Source organism: Tamandua tetradactyla, chromosome 4, assembly GCF_023851605.1.
Source record: "Tamandua tetradactyla isolate mTamTet1 chromosome 4, mTamTet1.pri, whole genome shotgun sequence".
NCBI lineage: Eukaryota > Metazoa > Chordata > Mammalia > Pilosa > Myrmecophagidae > Tamandua > Tamandua tetradactyla.
Window position 1 is genome coordinate 35,748,362 of NC_135330.1, and position 23,021 is coordinate 35,771,382.

At 35.1% G+C, this 23,021-nt stretch overlaps 1 protein-coding gene across 2 annotated transcripts in view; it reads left to right on the plus strand.

Moving 5' to 3' along the window:
* The window catches only part of XPR1 (xenotropic and polytropic retrovirus receptor 1), a 309,953-nt gene extending 287,214 nt beyond the window's left edge, over positions 1–22,739 (plus strand). The window contains exons 13-15 of one of the 2 annotated variants that reach the window (XM_077157163.1): positions 7,024–7,163; positions 11,639–11,860; positions 16,728–22,739. In XM_077157163.1, coding sequence (XP_077013278.1) covers positions 7,024–7,163; positions 11,639–11,860; positions 16,728–16,788 — 423 coding nt within the window. In that variant the 3' untranslated portion in view covers positions 16,789–22,739. The other variant, XM_077157164.1, reaches the window with a different exon arrangement.
* Positions 22,740–23,021: the final 282 nt, after the last annotated feature.

Here is a 23,021-nt window from a genome sequence, read left to right on the forward strand (position 1 = left end):
AAGATCTTTACTGAGTGGGACAGGGATCAAAGGAGGAGGAGGAGTTGTAACAGAGAAGATAGGATTTAACAAATGAGTTAAGACTGCTGAATCTTTATATTGATATTTCTTTTAGTCTCCAATGTTTTGGAATAGTTAAAAGTAAAAACTTGAAATTGTGGAATGGTAACCCATACCAAACTATGACATGTTGTGTAGCTGCTTCTACTTTGAAAACTACTGCTTTTTCTTCCTTTTTTTTTTTCATATATGTTGTATTTCACAATAAAAAAAAATGTTTAAAACAAAAAAGAGGAAGGCTGGGGGCATATATGACACCAGAAGGAAAGACAGAAGATAAAGAATGGGACTATATAACAGTGAAACCTAGAGTGGGCAATTGATGGTGATTGAATGTACAAATATAAGAATATTTTTACGTGAAGGAAAACAAATGAATGTCAGCATTGCAAGGTGTTGAAAAATGGGATGGTACATGGAAAAAATACAGTCAGTGCAAATTAGGGACTGTGGTTAACAGTTGCATTGTAATATGCTTTCCTTAAATGTAACAAAGGCAATATGCCAAATCAAAATGTCAATAAGAGGGGGATGTAGTGGAGGAGTATGGGATTCTTGATGTTGTTATTTCTCCTTTTTATTTTTTATTCCTCATTTTTTTTCATCTTCTTTCTTTGCAGAAGAAATGGAAATGTCCTCATATAAGATTGTGGTGGTGAATGCATAACTATGTGATTATACTGGGAACCATGATTGTTTACTTAGGATGGATTATATGGTGTGTGAATAAAACTGTTTAAAAAGTAAACAGAAAGTTACATGTGCTGGAGAAAATGTGGAGAGAGACATGTACCTAATCATTGTTGGTAGGGAAGTAGAATGGGGTTGACCATCTGAAGTGCAGTATTTTTGGTTCCACAAGAAGCTAAGCATGGGGTTGCCATATGATCCTGCAGCCTCATTATTAGGTATATACTTACAAAAACTGAAAGCAGAGACATGATTGGTCATTTGTACACTGGTGTTTGTGACTGCAGTATCAAGATTTGCAATGGATGGAGGTGGCCTAAGAGTACACTGAGTGATGAATGGAGAGGCTAACTGGTATATACATAGAATGGAATATTAAGCAGCAGCAAGAAGGAATGAAGTTGTGAGGCATGCAGCTAGGGGAATGAACCTTGAGGAGAGTATACTGAGTGAAATAAGCCAGAAACCAAAAGAAAAATATTGTAATGTTACAGGACAAATGCTGTGGATTCCTTTGCCCAAAGTGATCAAAACCAATTCCTGGAACACACAGATTTCAAAGAGAGAAAAAGTTTATTACTAGGTGCATAGTAGAAGAGCAGATGACCTAGCAGCCCAAAATCTATCTCAGTCTATCTAGTTTAGAGGGTTCAAGGTTTTTAAGGATTTTAGCAAGGGGAGATGAGGTCATTTCGAATAGCAAGTTTAAAGCAGAAAAGGAGACAGTATGATTATCATCTCAATAGAAAATAAGTTGAAAGGAGGGGAGGCAGAGCTATCACTTCAGTGCTAAAGGTGTAAGCCAAAAGGAAGGGAGAGAATTTATCTGTCAGTAGTAGAGTCTAGCTGATACAATTACAAATGTCTGGGGCTGAAGCTAGTTATTGGCGGACTTCAAATTCTTCATTAGCGTTAGGGCCTTTGCTCCAAAACAAAATGACCAGATAAAAGGAGTAACAACTCTTACAGCCCCATAGGCACAAGGTAAGGGCTTTTACAATCATTTCAGATATCAGGGCAGCTGAATGACAGTTTAGGAATTTCAGGTGTTACCATCTGTCAACTCCAATATCCCAGAAAGTAAGAAGGAATATGATTCAGTAATCAAAATCAACACTTAGAATCCTAATTATCAGTTACGACAACATCACTAAAATGGACTAATGTACAAATGCTGAAAATTGAACTCGAGAGCATATCTTATCAGGGGAAGGCTTATTGTAAAGGTTCCTAGATTTTAATCTCTTACAAACTATTCCTGAGTTATAATGGTTATTTCTAAATTTTGAGAATCTGAACTCTTTATGTATGACCTGGTCGTCCCCTAGAACTTAAGTATCTGTTTGACATGTGAGACTCAGAGCTAGAGTTCTATATCTATGAAAGACAGCATTACTCCATACAGCATCTGTTTAAAAAGCTGAAAAAAGAGATTCAGCTTCAGTTAGTGAAACAATAATGAAGCCAGTCTAGTTAGGACTAAGGTAAGTCAGACTAACGTATAAAGATTGATGTGTTCGTTTGCAAGTTGAAGGAATGCAATATACCAGAACTGGAACAGCCTTTATAAAGGGGAATTTAATAATTTATATAGCCAATGCATCTATAACACCTCTGTCAGCTGGGAAGCTACACTGGTCCATTGCTCCTGAGCTCTGTTGCTTTCAGCCTCTGTTCCTGTGGCGGTACCTCACTTTCAGCCTTTCTCCAGGGCTGGCTTTCATCTCTTGGCTTCCCTTGGCTCTCTCCAGGTTCTGGCTTGCTTAATATCTAGGGCCATATCTGCTGGGCTCCAAGCATCTCCAAACATCCATGTTTCTGTTCTCTCTGCCAGCCCTGAAGTTTCTGTTGGCTCTCTCCCTGTCAGTTCTTTCATTCCTGTCATTCTGTAGGCGCCTAATCATTTCTGTCGTTTCCTAACTCCGTCCAAAATGTTTCCTCTTTTAAAAGATTCTGGCAATCTAATCAAGAATGGGTGGAGTCACATATCCATCTAATCAAAATTAATACCCAAAATTGGGTGTGTCTCATCTACCTGGAGAAAATCTAATCAAAAGATTCCAACATACAATATTAAATCAGGATTAAAACAAACAGCTGCTTCCACGAGATTGAATCAGGATTAAAATATGGCTTTTCTGGGGTAATGATATTTTCACACCAGCATTGATGATATTGACTGTGTTTATTTCGTTTTTAAAAAAATTTTTTTTTGAGTAATCTCTACGCACATACAGTCCACACATGGTGAACAATCAGTGACTCACAATATCATCACATAGTTGTGTATTCATTCACCATGATCATTTTTTAAAACTTTTGCATCACCCCCGAAAAAGAAATAAAAAGAGAAAACTCATACATACCATATACCTTACCCTCTCTCTCATTGACCACTAATATTTCCATCTACCCAATTTATTTTACCCCTTATCCCTCCTATTATTTATTTATTTTTTTAGCCATATTTTTTTTTTTTACTCATCTGTCTATACAGATAAAGGAGCATTTGACACAAAATTTTCACAATCACATTGTAAAGGTTATATCTTTATACATTCATCTTCAAGAATCAAGGCTACTGAAACACAGCTCAACAGTTTCAAGTACTTCCCTCCGGCCACTCCACTACACCATAAACTAAAAAGGGATTTTTATCTAATGCATAGGAATAACCTCCAGGAAAACCTCTTGACTCTGAAATCTCTCAGCCACTTAAACAATTTTGTCTCATTTTTCTCTCCCCCCTTTTGGTCAAGAAGGCTTTCTCGATCCATGATGCTGGGTCCTGGCTCCTCCTGGGAGTTCTGTCCCATGTTGCCAGGGAGATTTACACCCTGGGAGTCATGTTCCATGTAGAGGGGAGGGCAATGAGTTCACCTGCCAAGCTGGCTTAGAGAGAGAGGCCATATCTGAGCAACAAAAAAGGTTCTTTGGGGTGACTCTTAGACACAATTTTAAGCAGACTTAGCCTATCCTTTGCAGGAATAAGTTTCATAGGGGTGAAACCCAAGGTCAAGGGCTTGGCCTATGGATTTGGTTGTCCCCACTGTTTGTATGACTATCAGAAATTCTCCAAATGGGGAAATTGAATAGTTCCTCCTTTCTCCCCAGTCCCCCAAGGGGACTTTGCAAATACTTGATTCATGTCCCAAATTACTCTGGGATATATAGGGGCATCACACTACCCTGCGCAAACCAATGAGATCTCACGCCTTATTCAAGATTTCATGTATTTATGGTGTTCAACTAAACTGACTATACAAGTTATATTAGCTAATGTGCTATCCAAAATAAAGATTTTGCACCAAACAAACATCCCTCCCTTTGGTCTCACACACAAGTTGAAGTTTTAAAATATGGACATATCATCCTTTACCCTGTATTCTGATCTACTTTAGTCCTGTCGATATCAGCTTCCTTCATATCTCTAGTCGAAGTCTGATCCTTTTTTCAGCTTTTTAATCAGTTCCTATATGAGCTACTGCTGACTTTCATAGCTTCAGAGCTCTAATTCTCAGGTGTCACATAAATACCCAAAGTTTCAGGGAACCACCAGGTTACATACAAACAGCTTAGTATCTCAGAATTTAGAAATAACAGTTATAAATCCTGAATGTATGTAACTGTTGTAAGAACTTACAAACTAAGACCCTTTACAATGGGCCCCAACCTAATAACCCATGCTCTCAACTTCATTTCACCAAGTCTTTTTATTATAGTTAGTCAATATGAGTGAGGCATGATATTATCTTTTTGTTTCTGACATTTTATTCAGCATACAGTCCTTAAGGTTCATTCACCTAGTTGCATACCTCACAATTTTATTCCTTCTTGCAACAGCTTATTAGTCCGTTGTATGTATCCACCATAGTTCCCCCTTCATTCCTCAGTCATTATACCCTTAGTCTACCTCCATCCATTATGAATCATGAACACTACCACCATAAACACCAGTGTGCAAATGTCCATTCATGTCCCCACACTCAGTTCCTTCAGGCATATACTGAGCAGTAGGGTTGCAGGATCCTATGGCAACCCCACCCCTAGCCTACTGTGGAACCCCACACTGCCCTCCAAGGGACTACATCTCTCAGTTTCCCTACTGACAATGAATACTTTCTCTGAATTTTCTCTAGCACTTGCTTCTCTCTGTTCATTTTTAAACCGTTTATTCACATATCATAAATCCAACGTAAATATATAGACATGCCTTCGACACCATAATCTATATGAACACATTTCCTTTTCTTCCACAAAGAATCCATACCATGTTACTGTTGGCTGTGGACCCTGGCTACTTTTTTCCTGTATACCATTCATTTTCAACGTCTTGCAAAAAGGGGAAATTCATTGACAATCTTTTTCTTTTCTTTATTATTATTTTTTTTTGCCTGCACTATGGCAGTAATCCCAATGTGCAGATTTATAATATGTGACCAAGACACTAGACATATCTTTTTAAATTTCATTTGAAAAGAAAACCAGCAATTGTAACATAAGTCAGGGAACAGACCTCCATTAGACAGTCCTTTTGAGCTCACCAAATGCGTGTGTCTAGTTGCTTCTTAAGCTGTTCTTGACTTACTGAGAGACATAATACATTTGTTTTTGTTTTTGTTTTTTAATAATTGCTTAGATGAACTGTTTGTATCTTTATATAAACGTTAGCAATTTCTTTTAAATAGTTCTAACATTTTGGTTTATATGTAATAAAATTAGTGAATAGAATGTCTTTCATTTTCCTTATTATATATTTTAATGATCCTAGAACATAAAGTATATGTATTCTTTCATTGTTATTTCCAAATTTGTGATAAGAAAAATTTCAGCTGGATCACCAAATCCTTTCAATTTTAAAGAGGCTAATGTTTAACTAAAATTCATCTACCTTGAAAAAGGAAGTAACCATTTATCAAGTCCAGTGGAGCTTCATTTCAATACTAAAAACACAGGTATAGGAACCTTAAAATCAGTTCCTAGGGATTAACAACAGTGCATAACATTGAACACCACACCACAGGACCAAGAAGCTTTTTTGTTGTCTCCCTATTCAAACTTAACTTTTCTGTGTTTCTTGACCGTAAGCTGAGCATATTCCTCTGCTGATTCTCAAAGGCACCATAAAAATGCCAGATAAGATGTTTTTTTAAATCTTCACTTAAGCCTAACAATGAATACACTGAATGTGGATTTACCCAAAATTGCATTATCACTATATTGGGAGGATGGGAAAAGATACAGGTAGGTGTGTGTTAGTATTTTAAAATCCTCATCTTATCATAACAAGCCATCAATGGATGATGTCTAAAATTGATGAATCACTATATAGCAGTATACAAATATTATTTTAAAATGTAGCAGGTAAATACTAAAAGAAATAACTAAAAATATTGAAAATGTTTGTTCCAGGATATGGAAAGAGAAAGAGGTAAGAGGACTGCTGCGTTTTGTTAATAGCCTTCTAGTACTGACTAATTTACTTTGTTAAAAAAAATTAATAAGTATTATGGCTTAATACATAGCATTCTTATTTCCCAAAAGATGTCACAGTCTTGATTTACAAATAAATATGTTTAAAGAGCTAATATCCCAGAGATTCATAAAAGGCAAATTCATTAATTACAGTTCTGGTCTATTGGAAGTTTTTGTGCCTAGGTTTTTGTGTAACTAACACTGAACTCCTAAAACCTAGGTTCTAGTACCTGGAATTATTAGTTCAATACTGTCTTTCCCATGTAACAATGGAACATTCCTTAGATTCAACCATTTTTGCAAAATCCAAGCTTAATTTCATTTACTGACATCAAAAAGCAAGACAAAACTTCATATGTAAGATAAAGCAATTTGAAACTAAATCTGCAAAGCTTTTCTCATTAGCTTTTGAGTCATTGGCGTGTTATGTGCATATTAGAATATGACCTCAGATCAAGCATCTTATCTGGTTTGTACTTCTGGGGTCTACAAGAGAGCCTGGAAAACAATATGGGAATGAAATATATCTGTTAAATGAATACTGAAATTCAATAAAACATCATTCTGAATACTGTAGCATTTATGAAAAAACTAAATTATTGGGATTCTTTCCAAAATATAATATGTACTTCTCTGCAAAAAAAAAAAAAAGAAAGAAAAAATTTTAATATAATTCTTTTTTTCCTCTATAATAAACCTGTGGGTAATGTGTGAATATTCTTGTTGCTGTGATAACGTGCTTATATGTAAGAAATGTGACAGTAAATAAGCATAATCAACTTGCTTATTGTTCCTCAGGCCTATTATTATTGTGCCATCATAGAAGATGTGATACTGCGCTTTGCTTGGACTATCCAAATCTCATTTACCTCCACGACTTTGTTGCCTCATTCTGGGGACATCATTGCTACTGTCTTTGCTCCCCTTGAGGTTTTCCGGTAAGCAAACTACTGGAAAGTTATCAAAGATTCTTTTTACTTAAAAAAAATTTTTTTTGCCTTAGAAAATCTGAATTTTCCAACTTTTCTCAAACTTCTCATTGGCTTCATAGTTGGAAAATTCTAATTCAGGAAGTTAGAGATTAATTTTTTAAAAACCTTATAAAGGGCAAGTAAAAAAGCAACATTTCCCAATTGTTTTATGCGGCCAACATGACTTTGATATCAAAACCTACAAGGACCTTCTAAGAAAGGAAAATTATAGGCCAGTCTGTCTCATGACAGAGATGCAGAAATCCTGAACAAAATTTTACTCAATAAATCCAACAATACAAACAAAGAATAATACATAACAACCAAATTAATTCCATTCCAGGAATGTAAGATTCAACATTGAAAAATCAACCTGTGAGAGTCACCACCACATTAACAGAATGGGGGAAAAATACTACAAAATATGTAGGAAAAGCAATTGACAAAATTCAGTACCCATTCATGGAAAAAACTATTAAAGAAGTTCATATGTAATATTAAAATACTATAAGCTTTACCTCAAGATCAGGAATGAGTCAAGTATACTTGCTGTTGTTACTTCTATTTAACTAATTATATTATACTACATTGTATAACAAGTGTAACTAATACAATAAGGGGAAAAAGTGTAAAGGTTGGAAAGAAAGAATTAAAACTATAATTCACTGGTGACATGATTGCATACCTAGAAAATTCAAAGGAATTTACAAATAAACTATTAGAATGAATTTTGCAATGTCCCTAAAATACGATTGGTTGATATGAATATAAATTAGTTGTTTTTCTAAACTCCTTCCAGAAACAATTAGAAAACTATACCATTTTCAATACCATCAGAATATATCAAATACCTAAGAATAAATAAAATAAAAGGTATATATAAGTGTGGGAATTGATAAGCCAGTTCCCTAATTTATATGGAAACACAAAGGGTCAAGAATAGTCAAGACTGTCTTGAAAAGAACAAATTTGAAGGGGTTTTATTTTCTGATACCGAGACTAGTGTGTCAAAGAATAGACACATAAGCCCCTGCCACAGAGTAGAGTCCAGAAACAGATCCACACATACATTGACATTCCTGCTTTATGACCAAGATGGTTACATAACAGTGGGGAAAGGAAGGTCCTTTAAAATGGTAAGTCAACTTGATATCCATAGGGGAAAAAAGTGAACCCCAACTGCTACTGCATACTGTATACACAAGTCAATTCCAGATGGATCGCAGAGCTAAATATGAAATGCAAATCAGTAAACTTTCAAGAACATAATATAACAGGGCTATAAAGGCAGCTTCAGGTATATGGTAATGTTCTATTTCTTATCCTGGATGGCAGTTACATGGTGTGATTGATTGCTTTTTGATAACTAATTACATTAGTTTCCTGGCTGCTAAAATAAATAACATGCAATAGGTTGACTTAACAACAGTAATTCATTGGCTCATGGTTTCAGAGACTACATGGCTTTCTTCCTCCCAGGGTCAGTATCACCTGGCTGGCTGGCAATCTGTAGGGTTCCTTTGCTTTCCATTACATGGCAGTGCACATGGCAGCATCTTCTACTTTCTTTTCTGGGTTCCATTGACTTCTAGCTTCTGTTTGTTTCCCATGTTTTCTTCTCTTGCTGTAACAATTTCCTTTGCTTATAAGAACTTCAGTCATATTGGATCAAGGCCCACCTGCATTCAATTTGGGCTCACTTTACTACTGTGTTTAGAGTTCCTATTTGCAAATGTTTTCACACCCACAGGACTAGGGGTTGGGGCTGGAACATGCCTTTTGTGGGTGATTCAATCCCAGTACTAATTAAGCTGTACACTTAGGATTTGTACTCTTTTTAGTATGTATCATACTTCAATTAAAATGCTTATTTCAGGGCAGGCCACGGTGGCTCAGCAGGCAAGAATGCTTGCTTGCCATGCCAGAGGACCTGGGTTCGATTCCCGGTGCCTGCCCATGTTAAAAAAAAAAAATGCTTATTTCAAGCAACAACAAAAAAAGAAAGTCTTACTTTCAAAGAAATGGCAGTTTCCGAAATCATTGAAGTGGTATGTTTAGTGTGCTGAAAGAAAATTGCCTATTTAGAACTCTGTACGCAGTGAAAATATCTTTCATAAATGAGGTTGAAATAAAGATATTTTCAGACAAGAATATAATATACTCTTGAGTCAAACGGGCAAACACGGTAATATATTTTAAACTCCTTTGTAGTCCTAAAATGCAAAGATAGAACCTGGAAACATAAAGATAATCCTGAAAGATAAAGGATGAACCTGGAAATAATGTACTTCCTGCTGTTAATGCTCTCTAAACCATTTGTCACACACACACACACACACACACACACACACACACACACACACACACACACACACACACACACACCCTTTCATCACTTTCCCAAATGTCTAGGTCTAGGACATGAACCTTTCCATCACTACCACTTTCTCCCTCCCACTTCTTTCTCTTCCATATATGCTGTTTCATATAAATATTTTTTCTAGTAAAAAAATAGCTCAGTATTTTTTATTCTTAATAATTTCATATCTTTTTAAAAAATCATTTGCATTATAATAGATGTTTTATATCCCTTTAAAGAAAGAAAAGGAAGAATCTCTTTTGACTCTTCTTTCCCCCTCCAACTGTTGCCAATTTTTCTGCTCTCCCTCACAGCAAAACTCTTCAAGAGATGTCTGTACTTTCTGTCTACACTCTCGTTTCTCTGCCATTCTCCCTTTAATGCAATTTATGTCTTTGTCCCTAACACTCAAATCAAACCACTTTTGTTAATAATGTATAATAATAATAATAGCGGCAAACACTCATATAGTGGTTACTATGTACCTGGCACTTTTCTAAGCCCTTTACATGTATTAATGTATTGAACCCCCGTAGCAATCTTATGTGATAGGTACTACTACTATCCCATTTTAGTGATGAGGAAACTGAAGCCTAGGTTAAAGTAACTCATCCAAGCTCATTTTCACTAGAAAGTGGTAGAGCCATGATTATAATCCATCCTGTCTCCCAGAGTCTGTGCTCTTAGACCATTCTGCCTTTCCCTTTTAGCTAAATCCAATAGTTAGTTCTCTATCCTTATCTTATTTTCTTCTCAGCAAAGTACTTTTATTACTTGACTTCTCAGAAACTACATTCTCCTCTTCCTGTTGCTTTCTCTCCTTTGCTAGTTCTTCCTCTTCCCAAATTATAAATGTTGAGTACTTCATGATTTAATTATATACTGTCTTCTCTCCTTCATACACTCTCCCAAAGCCCATAACTTGAAATATTATCCTTTTGCTACCTCCAGCCATAGCCTCTCCCTTGATTTGCAGAGTCATGTCCATCTATCTACAGAAATCTCCACTTGGATACCTAATGGGTAGCTCTGGCCTAACAGGAACCCTGTTATTCTGATCTTAGTAAATGGTGCCACCATTCACTCATACCAAAACCCTAAGGCCACTCACATCCTATGTCAGTAGGTTGGCCATTTCCATCTTCAGAAGTAAACCCCTAGTCTTTCTACTTCTCATCACCTCTGTTATTACCACCATAATCTAAGTCACCATCATCTCTTTTTTGGACTACTACAACAGCCCTATACTAGGTCTTCCTTTGTCTGTGCTTGTCTCCCTTTGATCTCTTCACAGTGCAGCGGAGTGATCTTTTCTAAACAAATCACATCATTCTTCTGCTTGGAACTCTTGTTTTTCCATTTCACTTAAAATAAAAATCTCTTTTTTGACTTATAAGGCCCTATGTAGTTCAAGTACTTTTCTACCTCTCTAATGTTTAACCTCCTACCTTTTTAACCTCACTTTTTCTGCTCCAGCCCCACTGACCTTCTTACTGTTGTTTCAATAGAACAAAGGACTTTCCAACTTGGGACCTTTTATACTTGCTATTTTCTCTGCCTAAAACCCTTTTTTTCCCAGGATTTTTACATGACTAACTTCCTGTTCCATTCAGGTTTCTTCTAGATGCTATCTCTTCAGAGAGGCCTTCCTTAACTAATCTTACCATATTCTATCCCCTTTCCCTGCTTTTCTTTTCCACAGCAGGTATATTTAGCTGAATCATTGTTTACTTACTGTCTTCACTCTTATGGGCCATAATTTCTCATTTAGTGCCTTTCTCTGTCACAAAATAAGCAATAAATTTTTGTTGAGTAAAGTGAAAGAATGATCCTGAAACAATATTGCATGAATCCTTTCCTTTTACTTCTCACTTTATTTTCCCCATCTTTTCCTATTGTTTTAATATTCTAACCCTTAATCATTGTGTGGAAACTTGATATACTGAGAGGTGTACAGGTAATAGTAATGTTCAGATTTTGTAATTAAGTAATTTGCTAATGCTTTGTGACATAACACAATATTTTTGAAGTAAATTTGGATATTATAAAAATCCTTATGCTTGCTCTATCCCATTTTGCTAAGGCGGTTTGTGTGGAACTTCTTCCGCCTGGAAAATGAACACCTGAATAACTGTGGTGAATTCCGTGCTGTGCGGGACATCTCTGTGGCCCCCTTGAATGCAGATGATCAGACACTCCTAGAGCAGATGATGGACCAGGATGACGGGGTACGAAACCGCCAAAAGAACCGGCCATGGAAGTACAGCCAGAGCATATCCCTGCGCAGACCTCGCCTTGCTTCTCAGTACGTATGGCTGGCTTCCAGTTCTGTTAGGCATATTTCCTTCAGGTTTTAACATGGTGTAATTTTTGAACTAAGAAACTTGTCAGATTGAGCAAGTTTTTACCCCAACTTGTCAGATTGGGGTAAAAATTTTCAGGTTATACACTTTAGGAATCATGGCTCTGCTGTTTCCATCTGTATACCCTTGGCCACCTTACTTCATCTCTCTATAAAACTCTCATCTGTAAAATGGGATTAATATGGTCCCAGTTTAAGGTGGTTAAATGGATTAGATTGATTTTTACATGGAAGTTAGACCAGTTCTCACACAGAAAAAGCGCAATAAGTATAAGCTATTATTCCTTTTATTTGTTTATTAAATACCTACCACAGTTTTTTGGCGGTCATTGACTTTATATGTGCTTAAAAATAAAAGTAAATGTAGGATATATTGTGGTGACATTTGATATTTAGAGATCTTAGATAGCACAGTGGATTGGAATGAAGGAAAGGCTTAACTTGCACAAGCAGATTTTCAAAGGATAAAGGAGTATTTGAATAAGCTAGAGACATGGTGTGAGTAAAGACATAAAGGTGGAAATGAAGGGCAGAAAGAATAATCGTATAACTAGAATTATACTGAGAAAAATTTAGTTGAATATATGAAGTATGATTGTAAAAGGCTGAAAAGTTCAAGCTTGATCTTGTAGGAAGTGAAGAGTCACAGAATTTTTTCATAGAAAAATGACAGTGTGAAAGTAGTGTTTTGGGAAGTTTTAGCAGTACTGTGCAAAATATATTAGCAAAAGAAAATTTGAAGGCCAAAAGACCAGCTACAAGGCTATTGCAGCATTGAGTATGGGACAATGAGGACTTGTAAGGATGCTTACAATAGGACTAAAAAGAATTAAGGAAATGTTTTTGAAAGAAGTTTTAAGAAACAGGAGATAGCCCCCTGGTTATAGGAGAACAGGGTAGAAACTGCTCAAAACTTTAACAAATAAAGTAAGGAGTTAGTTTGAGATTTGAAAGTTCTCTGAGGAGAAGAAGATGCAGAAAAGTAAAGCAGAGCATATGGAACTGAGTCTTAGGGAACAAACACAGACAGGATATTAAAATGAACAAACAAAAGAACATAAAAGGAGTGGTGAAGAGAGTCAATAAGAAAAACATTAAACATGACATTACTAAAACAAGGGAAAAGGAGTTTGAAGAATCATGGGAGATGGGATCAGCAAGACAAGTGCTATAGAGGGTTGAAAGAAAATGATGTATGTGGTTATCTTCATTAAGCTCTTGAATTTGAAAGTCAAATCCTTGTTAGTTACCAGCAGAGGGCAGTCCAAACATATACTATTTCTGCTTCAGAATCAAGGAGGCTCTTTGGCAATAGACTATTAAGTTCAATTTCATTTGTTCAGTGGAAAAACCGGGAAGCTGAATTGCAAGTAGAGGGAGACATTTAGGACAGTGGAGCAGATTCTGTGCAACAGAGAGAGCAGTACATTTAAAATAAGAGCTGTGTTTGCAAAACCTTAAACACATCCTTAACCTTTTTGAATGTCATTTTCCACTTCTCTTAAACAGAAATAATAACACCTGTTTCACCAAATATACTTTTACCTCATGGGACTTAAGAGTTGCAAAATATTTTAGGGTTATCTAATCTCATTTTTCATCCAGTTCAGGCATTGCTTCTACAGCATCCTGAGTAGATGGTTATCTTAGGCTAATTGACAATCATCAGTGATAATGGAAGTTCATATTATATGAGACAGCCAATTTGATTGAGTGGTTATATTGATAGCTTATTATGGGCTGAAAAGTGTTTCATATAATTCAACCAGTTGATCATAGTTGGGATCTCTTAATATAGAAGGAATCTCCTCCTTTTGCACAGCATACTTGTCAGCTATTTGAAGACAACTGTCATACCTCTTTTTAGGTCTTATCTTCTGCTCACTGACTCTTAGTTTTCTATGTGTACCTCAAATGGCATTATTTCTACCATCCTCATACTTACATTTGTTTAACGCATTACTCATGTTTTTACATCCATTTTCTCATTTGATCTTCACACTATCCATGAGGTAAACGTAGAATTAGGTCAAAATAGACATTAGGGGAAACTGGCTTCACCGAGGTTAAAGATATACATCATAAAGTCAAAGTCAAAATAATACAGTAGTACATGGGAATCCTGTATTTTATGCATATTATTCTGTAAACCTACAACTTCTCTAGTAAAGAAAAAAAAAATCAAAGTCAGTACTCAGTATTCCAGATTTACTACTCTCTCCATTGCACATGACCTGCTACTATTCTTACTGCTTTCCTCTGGTTGCAATCTAGTTTCTTAGTGTGTTTCCAGTAACATCAGAAAATGAATATAAGACTCTAGAAATAACCCAAAGGTTCTACAAGAAAGCTATTAGAGCTAATAAAGTAAAGCGGCAGGGTACAAGATGAGCACTCCAAAGTCAGTAGTGTTTTTATATACCAGCAATGAACAATCCAAAAAAGGATTTAGTTGCAATAGCAACTAAAAGAATTAAATATCTAGGAATAAATTTAACCGAGGAAATAACGGAGTTGAACATGGTACAAATCATAGCTGAAAGAAATTAAAGAAGGCCTAAATACATGGAAAGATATTCCATGCTCAGGATTGGAAGACTTAATACACTGAAGATGTCGATACTACCCAAAGCGATTTACAGTTTCATTGCAATCCTGGTCAATATTCCAATAGCCTTCTTTGCTGAAATGGACGGGCTAATAATCAAATTCATATGGAAAGGCAAGGGACCCCAACCAACCAAAACTATCTTAAAAAAGAATGAAGTCAGAGGACTCATACTTTCTGATTTCAAAACCTATTACAAAGCCACAGTAATCAAAAACTGTTATACTGGCACAAGGACAGACATATAAACAAAGGAATATAATTGAAAGTTCAGAACTAAAACCATATATCTGTGGCCAACTGATTTTTTACAAGGGTGCCAGGTCCACACAATGGGGAAAGAATAGTCTCTTCAATAAATGATGCTGGGAAAATAGGATATCTACAAGCAAAAGAATGAAGCTGGACCCCCTCCCTCACACCATATACAAAAATTAATTAAAAGTGGATCAACAACTAAAATATCAGAGCTAAAACTATGAGAAACTTAGAAAAAAACATAGAAAAATATCTGTAGGACCTTGTATTAGGCAATGGATTTTTAGACTTTAAGAGCACAAGCAACAAAAGAAGAAATAAATCAGACTTCATCAAAATTTAAAACTTGTGAATCAAAGGACATTATCAAGAAAGTATTAGAAAATGGGGAAAATATTTGGAAACCAAATATCTGATGAGGTGATAACATCTGTTATGTATTAAAAACTCCTACAGTTCAACAGATAGACAAACCAATTAACAAATAGGCAAGGGACTTGACTAGATATTTTTCTGAAGATATATAAATGGCCAATAAGCACATGAAAAGAAATTCAACATCATTAGTCATTAGGGAAATTGAAATCAAAACCACAGTGAGATACCACTTCATACCCACTAGAATTTCTGTTATTTAAAAAAAATAAATAAATAGCAAGTGCTGGCAAGGATACAGAGAAATTGGAATCCTAGTACATTGTTGGTAGGAATATAATATAGCGCATTCTCTGTAGAAAACAGTTTGGTAGGCCCTCAGAAAGTTAAATTGCCATATGACTCAGCAGTCCCTCTTCTAGGCATATGCCCAAAAGAATTGAAAGCAGTATCTTGAACAGATATTTGTACACCAGCGTTCATAGCAGCATTATTCACAATAGCCAGAAGGTGGAAGCAGATGAAACGTTCATCAACAGATGAATAAACAAAATGTAGAATAGACATACAATGGAAAATTATTCAGTTTCAAAAAGGAATAAACATACTACAACATGGATAAACCTTGAAGACATCATGTTGAGTGAAATAGGTCATACACAATAGGACAAATATTGTGTAATTCTACTTATAAGAAATAATTAGATATGCAAATTTATAGAGATAAAGTATAGTACAGATTATGGGGACATAACTGCAACAGGGTCTCTGTTTGAAGTGATAAAAAGGTTTTGGTAATGGATGGTAGTGAGGGTAGCACAAGACTATGGTTGTGATTAATCCCACTGAATTGTATGGTTAGAGTGGTTGAGATGGAAAATTTTATGTTGTGTATATGTTTCTACCATTTAAAAAAGAGAGAGGGCGGGCCGCGGTGGCTCAGCGGGCAAGAGTGCTTGCCTGCCGTGCCGGAGGACCCCGGTTCGATTCCCGGCCCCAGCCCATGTAAAAAACAAACAAACAAACAAAATATAATAAAACAAGAAAATGTTTAAAAATGTTTCCCTTTCTTCCTTCCTTCCTTCCTTCTCTGTCTTTCCTTCCTTTCCTCCCTCTAAAAAAAAAAAAAAAAAAGAGAGAGAGAGAAACTAAAGTGTCATTGACAAATAAAGTCATTGTCCTAAACTGGTTCTTATAAGGGAGAAGAAAATACTCAAAGGACATTTCTGGGGCAATCGAAAAAATAAGAATATAGACTATAAGCTTTATATCAATGTTAAATTTCTTGAACTTGATAACTATAATATAGTCACATAAGTGATTATCTGTATTCTTAAGAGTTATATATGGAAGTATTAAATGACCGAGGAGCATGATGTAAGCAACCTACTCTCTAATGTTTAGAAAATATCTAGCTAAAACATAGTCTGACAAGTTCAGGATATAGTACCTATTTGGGATTTATGTTTAATAGAGGTAAGATTAGAAATGTCACTAATACTATGAATGTGTTTGTTTGTATTTTAGTAATGGACTAAGTACTTTTTTTCCCTCCCATATTACCACTAGATCCAAGGCTCGTGACACTAAGGTATTGATAGAAGACACAGATGATGAAGCTAACACTTGAATTCTCTGAAGTCTTGATTAACATCTTTGATTTTCCTACTCTTTCCTCGACCAATGCAACCTCTAGTACCTTTCCAGCTGAAAACAGAAGATACATAACACATTTTCCGAGCTCTTCCAGATCGGATCCTATGGACTCCAAACAAGCTCACTGTGTTTCTTTTCTTTTCTTCTGGTTTAATTTTAATTTTCTATTTTTAAAACAAATATTTACTTCATTTTGCCAATCAGAGGACATTTTAAGAAACAAATACATATTATCTTATGGATTGTTTACAATCACAAGGACACAGATACCTATCAGGATGAAGAACAGACATGGCAAAGACCCTCTGATGGGATGGTACCGAGACATCTCGGCTTCTGCTTGACCCGGTTTGACTGCTTGAAACCGGACACTGGTTTTTAAATTTTTTTGACAGTTTGTGTGGAGAATTTTTTCCTTTCCTTCATACCCAGCGCAGAGGCACTGGCTGCACTTGCAGGGAAAGTGCAATTTAGAGCAGTACCTTCATTCATGAAGCTACTTTTTAATTTGATGTAACTTTTCTTATTTGGGGAAGGGTTGCTGGGTGGGTGGGAAATATGATGTATTTGTTACATATAGTTTTCTCATTATTTATGAACCTTAACCATAAGAGAATGCTATAACTCCTGTGCAATGAAGGTGGTAACAGTAAAAGAAGAAATGGGAAACTATCGTTGGATGGCATTTATGAGGGTTCAATCCACAATACCTCTTTCTTGAGACAACTTGCACCAGTTTGACTTTTTCTTTTCATTTCTTTTTCATTTTAAGCCAAAGCTTATATTGCTGATTTTTTTTTAATAACTGCTGCTTTTGAATCCTGAGCATGTCTCTCATAACAGGGCATCCACACTCTTCCCATACAATTGGTTGAAATAAATGTAAAAGGTTTTTTTGTTTTTTTTTTAAGGAACAGATGTGGAAAATATTTGCCCCTATTTCAGCCATCATGACAGAAGTTATGCCTTATTATGCTTTAGCATGTAGGGTAATTACAATATAATCTTTACTAATTCTGAATTAGAAGACAGCTATTTCAGAGACTACACTCTCATTAAACAGTTTTTCTTCTGGGCTTACTCATTTTAGCCAGAGTTTGATCAAATTAGAAGTCTGTCATGGAGAAACCATATTTTTGAGCACGTAGAACAAATTATCCTTCCTCCCTTCATTACATTGACTAAAACATACCTTGGCAGCCATTTCCCCCAGAAGATTGAAGGAATGAACATTGGATTTCATGCTCTCCCATGATAGAAAAACTGCTTTTCAGCTTTTTGGATCCAAACTTAGTAATAAATAAGAAGTGTATTTCTTAAAATTTCAGACTATCATGGTCTGTACATAGTGCATTTTAGCTTCTTTGTTTCATTTTTTCCTTTTGTTCCTGAGTCATCCAAATAAGCCCTAAAGCTGTAAGGAATTTTACTTTTTTGAATATGGTCAGCATTAAATTTAGCATTTCATTACCTAACAAAATTCATATAAATACCAGGAGAAAGTATAATGTGTTTTAATTCTCCCCAGATCCAGATAAATATTTCAAAGTATCCATCTTTATTAGATTTATAGCAGTTGTCACACTGAGTGCTTAACATCGTTCACTTTTCTGTTCCTGATTATTCATGCTTTCAGAGTAAACACCAGTTTACAAAGTAAATTACTTGTCATTTTCAGCTTAATTTTTGCCAAAGGAACAAATAAATAGAAGGGACAGCTATCATCACTTTCTTGGTCTTAAAAACATGGTCACTGCCCTTTATTATGCCTTTTGTCATTAACCCTTCTCATTAATACAAAATTCTATTGATTAACTGACGAATATTTTATTTTTTATTTTTTTATTTATTTATTTTTTTTTGCATGAGCAGGCTCTGGGAAACGAACAAATAGTTTATTTTAAAAGGAATTTTTCAATCCTTATTCTAACTGCCTTCCGAAATTTATTCTCTTTCTGAATCGATGGTCTTTTTTTTTTCCTGAAAAAATCATCCAACTTTGTGTCTTTTATTGCTTTTTTTGTGCTTTGCCAAGCATGTATGTCCCTTGGCCTAAAAACTGAAAAGGAAAATTTTAATTACTGGTTTTTTGTTTTGTTTTGTTCTAGTTTAAATAAATTGAATCATTTATAATAATCTTGATAACAATTTAGTGACCCTTGGTGGATTAAAGTTGCATTATTTATATTTGGAATTTTTTTCCTACCTATTCTGTTTTCTACTTTAAAACTAGGGGGGAATTATCACTGGTCCATCAAGAAAAAGCTGCAGTTATTACTGAGTATATAGATAAGTCAGTGGACCAGTAATTTCTTACACAAATAAAATTGGTGGCACTAATGTATATCTACAGCCATTTGAATTGCAAACTTCATTCTCTATTGGGAAATCTATATGATAACACATGTAAAATATTACAGTTGACTTCTGGTATTTGAAATCCCCAGTGTTTTTACTTCAGTAATCTTATGGCCAGTTTGGTCTTTCTTCAACTGTTAACATTCTAGGCTTAATCAGTATTATTTTTTTATAGATAATACAATGTTAGAATGTATTCCTTTTCTGATGTGTTTGTCCTATAGGCATAGTCTGTTCAAGAATGAAAAGGCTTAGGTGACTTTCAGCTTACCATGACAGATGCTCAAATATGTAGTTAAACATCCAGCTTTATATTCCTCTTAAAAACTAAAAAGAAAAGAGGACTCTTCCCACCAAGAGCGTGGGAGGCAGAATATGTTTAAATTTTTTCCTTCAAAAAAGGCAAGTGCATTTTTCTCTTCTAAGTCTTATATGCCCTAGAAGTTCTGCAAATTCTCTGTTCTCAAAATTTTATTGGACACTTCTGTACATTGAAGCATTCAATGGAACTTTTAGGAAATGAATATTGCAGTCATTTTAAAGGAGTGGCAATCAAACCAAAGGTAAATCTCATCCAATTTAAGTTTAGAAATTCTAGTTTTATTTTTATTTGAGAAATACTTGACTTATGATAACAGTTAAAATAATCCCCAAATAAAGGAAAAGGTAGTATAAATAAAAGGGAAATTCATTTTTCTTTTTATTTTTAGATATTATGAAGAACAGTGATATGTCTAGATGAATTAGAATAACAAGAAAAGTGGTTTATTTTCTGTGCCACATTAGCACCTATATGAAAGGCTGCCTTTGCCATTACAATGGAATAACCAATGATTTCATACTATGCAGAGAGACAATAAAATGATAAAAGATTAAATATTTGTTAATTAGGATATAGCGGTCATTTGTAAGACTGGGCAGAAGTCAGGAAACTTCTTTTCCAATATCTCGCATTTAACCTCTTACTTAGGCAAGCTCCCTAAATTCTGATTTATAAACCAATGATATGAGAGAACATCAGTCACCTTAGCACTAACCTATATGAACCCTTAAAGAAGGAAAATGGGCAACATTCTAAACAGAGCTCTGAGATTTTTTATGACCTTTTACCAGAGGTAGTTTGTTAATATCCTTCCACCATAGTTTGGCCAAAATAATGTCAGGTGAACTCAAGAAAGCAGTCCATCCATCTCATATCAGGTAAACTAAGGTAAGGTAAGAATTAGAAAAAAGTAAATCACTGAGTCTTACAGGCATCAGATTAATAGGCATTTAATTAAAGAGAAAGTAAATAATTTTGGAGATAACAGAGAAGAGCAAGAGGATGAAGGATGTTGGTAGTAGAAGCAGGGCAGTTAGAAGAGTATGAGTATGTGGAGATGGAGGTGATGGGCCTCTGTCTTTCCTCTCAGTGGTTATTTGGTGCTGTTAGAGATCTGCCTTTATTTTCCTGTCATTTTTCTCCATTACTTTGTATTATTTGGAAATAGTTCTTAAAACCCAAATGCAATTTTCTAAGCAATGTCTAGAAAAATGTCTTACTGTAAAGAAGAGAATTTAGAAAACCCTGCCCATGGCATTATTTTATTTAAAAACTTAAGATTCTCTGAAGTGGTTGCACTTTTTATTTAGTAGACAGTAGTTTTCATGTTATAATTTTTTTTTAAGTTTGCTGAACTTGCTCAAAAAAAAAAAAAGTACTTCTTACTGTTTAACATATTTGAATTTTTAAAATTGAAATAGCTTCTCAGACTAAAAAGCAATCATGTTGAATCCATGGCTAATTCAACTACAAAATCTCCAAACTTTTCTCAAATCTAACAAGAAACCAGTGCCATTATAGATAAGATCTTTAGCTATGGGATAAGACAATAGAAATTCTGGTAGAACTTTTGAAAAAAATAGGTTAAGAAAAATAAATTTATCAGCTTAGCTCATTTTCCTTTTCTGACAAGTCCAAATTTTATTTCTTTCTTGTGATCATTGGCTGAAGCAAGGAGGATTAAAGCAAGATTTTCTAAATTACCTAAACACGTACTCTGCATTTCAGGTATCAGTCTTGATGGTAAATCCTAAAAGTTCCTGTCTTTTCTGCAGTGCATTTTAAGTCTACACAATGTCAGAGCAGAGTGGCAATGTGGGTACATTGACTGATTAAATTAGAGCATAAAAAATTTGTGCTAGTCAGTGTTACAAACCATTTTTTCAACCAGCATTAAACCACCCTCTGTGCACAAAATAGGAAAAAGTAAAAGCATCTCATTAGATTTAGAAGAATTTAATTTAAACAATATGAGGAATTTGCCTGAGAATGGATAGGAGACTGCTGATTTGTATGGCTCATAATGCTTTACTTGTATGAATTATCAGAACTCTAATAATTGAGTAACCCCATAAAAACAACCTTCCAGAATGTATTTGTTTACTTATGATGGAAGAAGTATGAGAAGGGCAAGTTGAGCGTTTCATCTGGAATAAAGAGAATAATACTAATTTTCACCTGAAGTACGTTTCCTTATAGCAAACTTTTGGTTTATTATTAAATCAAAGCCTTCTTCAGTTTTTTTATGGTGTCATCAAACTAAGGAGGACAATCAAATAACCTGTTCTCTTGGCCTTGGATTCAGTATGTTTACTAAGTACACTGTTTCATCATCAACCAGTTAATTGACTAAATTTCAACCACATTACCTTATTTCCCCCTATTGCCCTTTCCCTTGTACCACCACAAATCAAAGGAATGACTTCTGCACTACCAGAAAACTGTGGACTTCTAAGGGCAAAGATTCCATCTCAATATCCTTTAATCTCTGAAATCCTTACTTGTTCTTCCCTGATTGTCTTGTCACAATACCAGCATGTGAATATAGGGGAAAAGATTGCCAGAAATCCCTGAAGAGTGATTGATCATGACATTATTACTCCTTTGAAATGTAAAGTAAAATTGTGAGCCACTCACATTTCAGTTGCTGAAACAAAACTCTTTGCCTTTATCACATTGTGAAGATGAAATTCTTGCTGTTTTACAAATTAGCACAAAAGCTTGTGTCAATGAAGAGTATTTAGGAGAGGAATAGGGTGGAAAATGTATTTGTCTTTTCAAACCCTCTCCCTCTGCTCATGTTTCCTTCAACCCCTACCACACTGTGTTGGTCAAATGATATTGTTCTATGAAACTCTGAGCTATAATTGTCAAAAGTAACTATGGAATGTGATTAGTCCTCTGTGGGTGCTTCTTTCCCTCTAGTTTCTCCCTTTCTTTTTTACTCTCTCCACTCTGAAAATTGGAAAAAGTGACGTTAACGAATTGATACTTGCTTGGACTCGATGTATCTGTGACTATGCTATTAGCTGTCTCCTTTTTCCTTATATGGGTAGAATTCTTATAAAGTATGGAGTTCCCTTCTTGATAAGTAAGTTAAATGCACAATGTGGTACTGTTTTATAGTTTCTAGATGCCTGTATAAAGCAAAAAGTTAATGTGGTTATGTGTTTTTAAAAGAAAATAAGTGGTTACAAAGTTCTGTCCTTTTTTTCATTATTACAAGCTCTCTCTGTTTTCCAACAGTTTGCTGAGTCCTTTGTCATTGGTGAATGGTGTGCGAGACTGTTTTTCTCTGGATTTCTTAGATTCCCAAACATGGGACTAACTTGTATATGGGTTCAGGGCAAACAAATTTTAAAGGGTGAAATTTAAAAAATTTTAGCATATCAAAATTTTAAGTGGCCTCTTTTATTTAGGTAATATGAAAGGTGTGGCTAAAGCAATGTGATTCATGTAACAGGTCATTATTTTTTACTTACACAAAGAATGTCTCAAATATTAAGTGAAATTCTAAGTTCAATTCT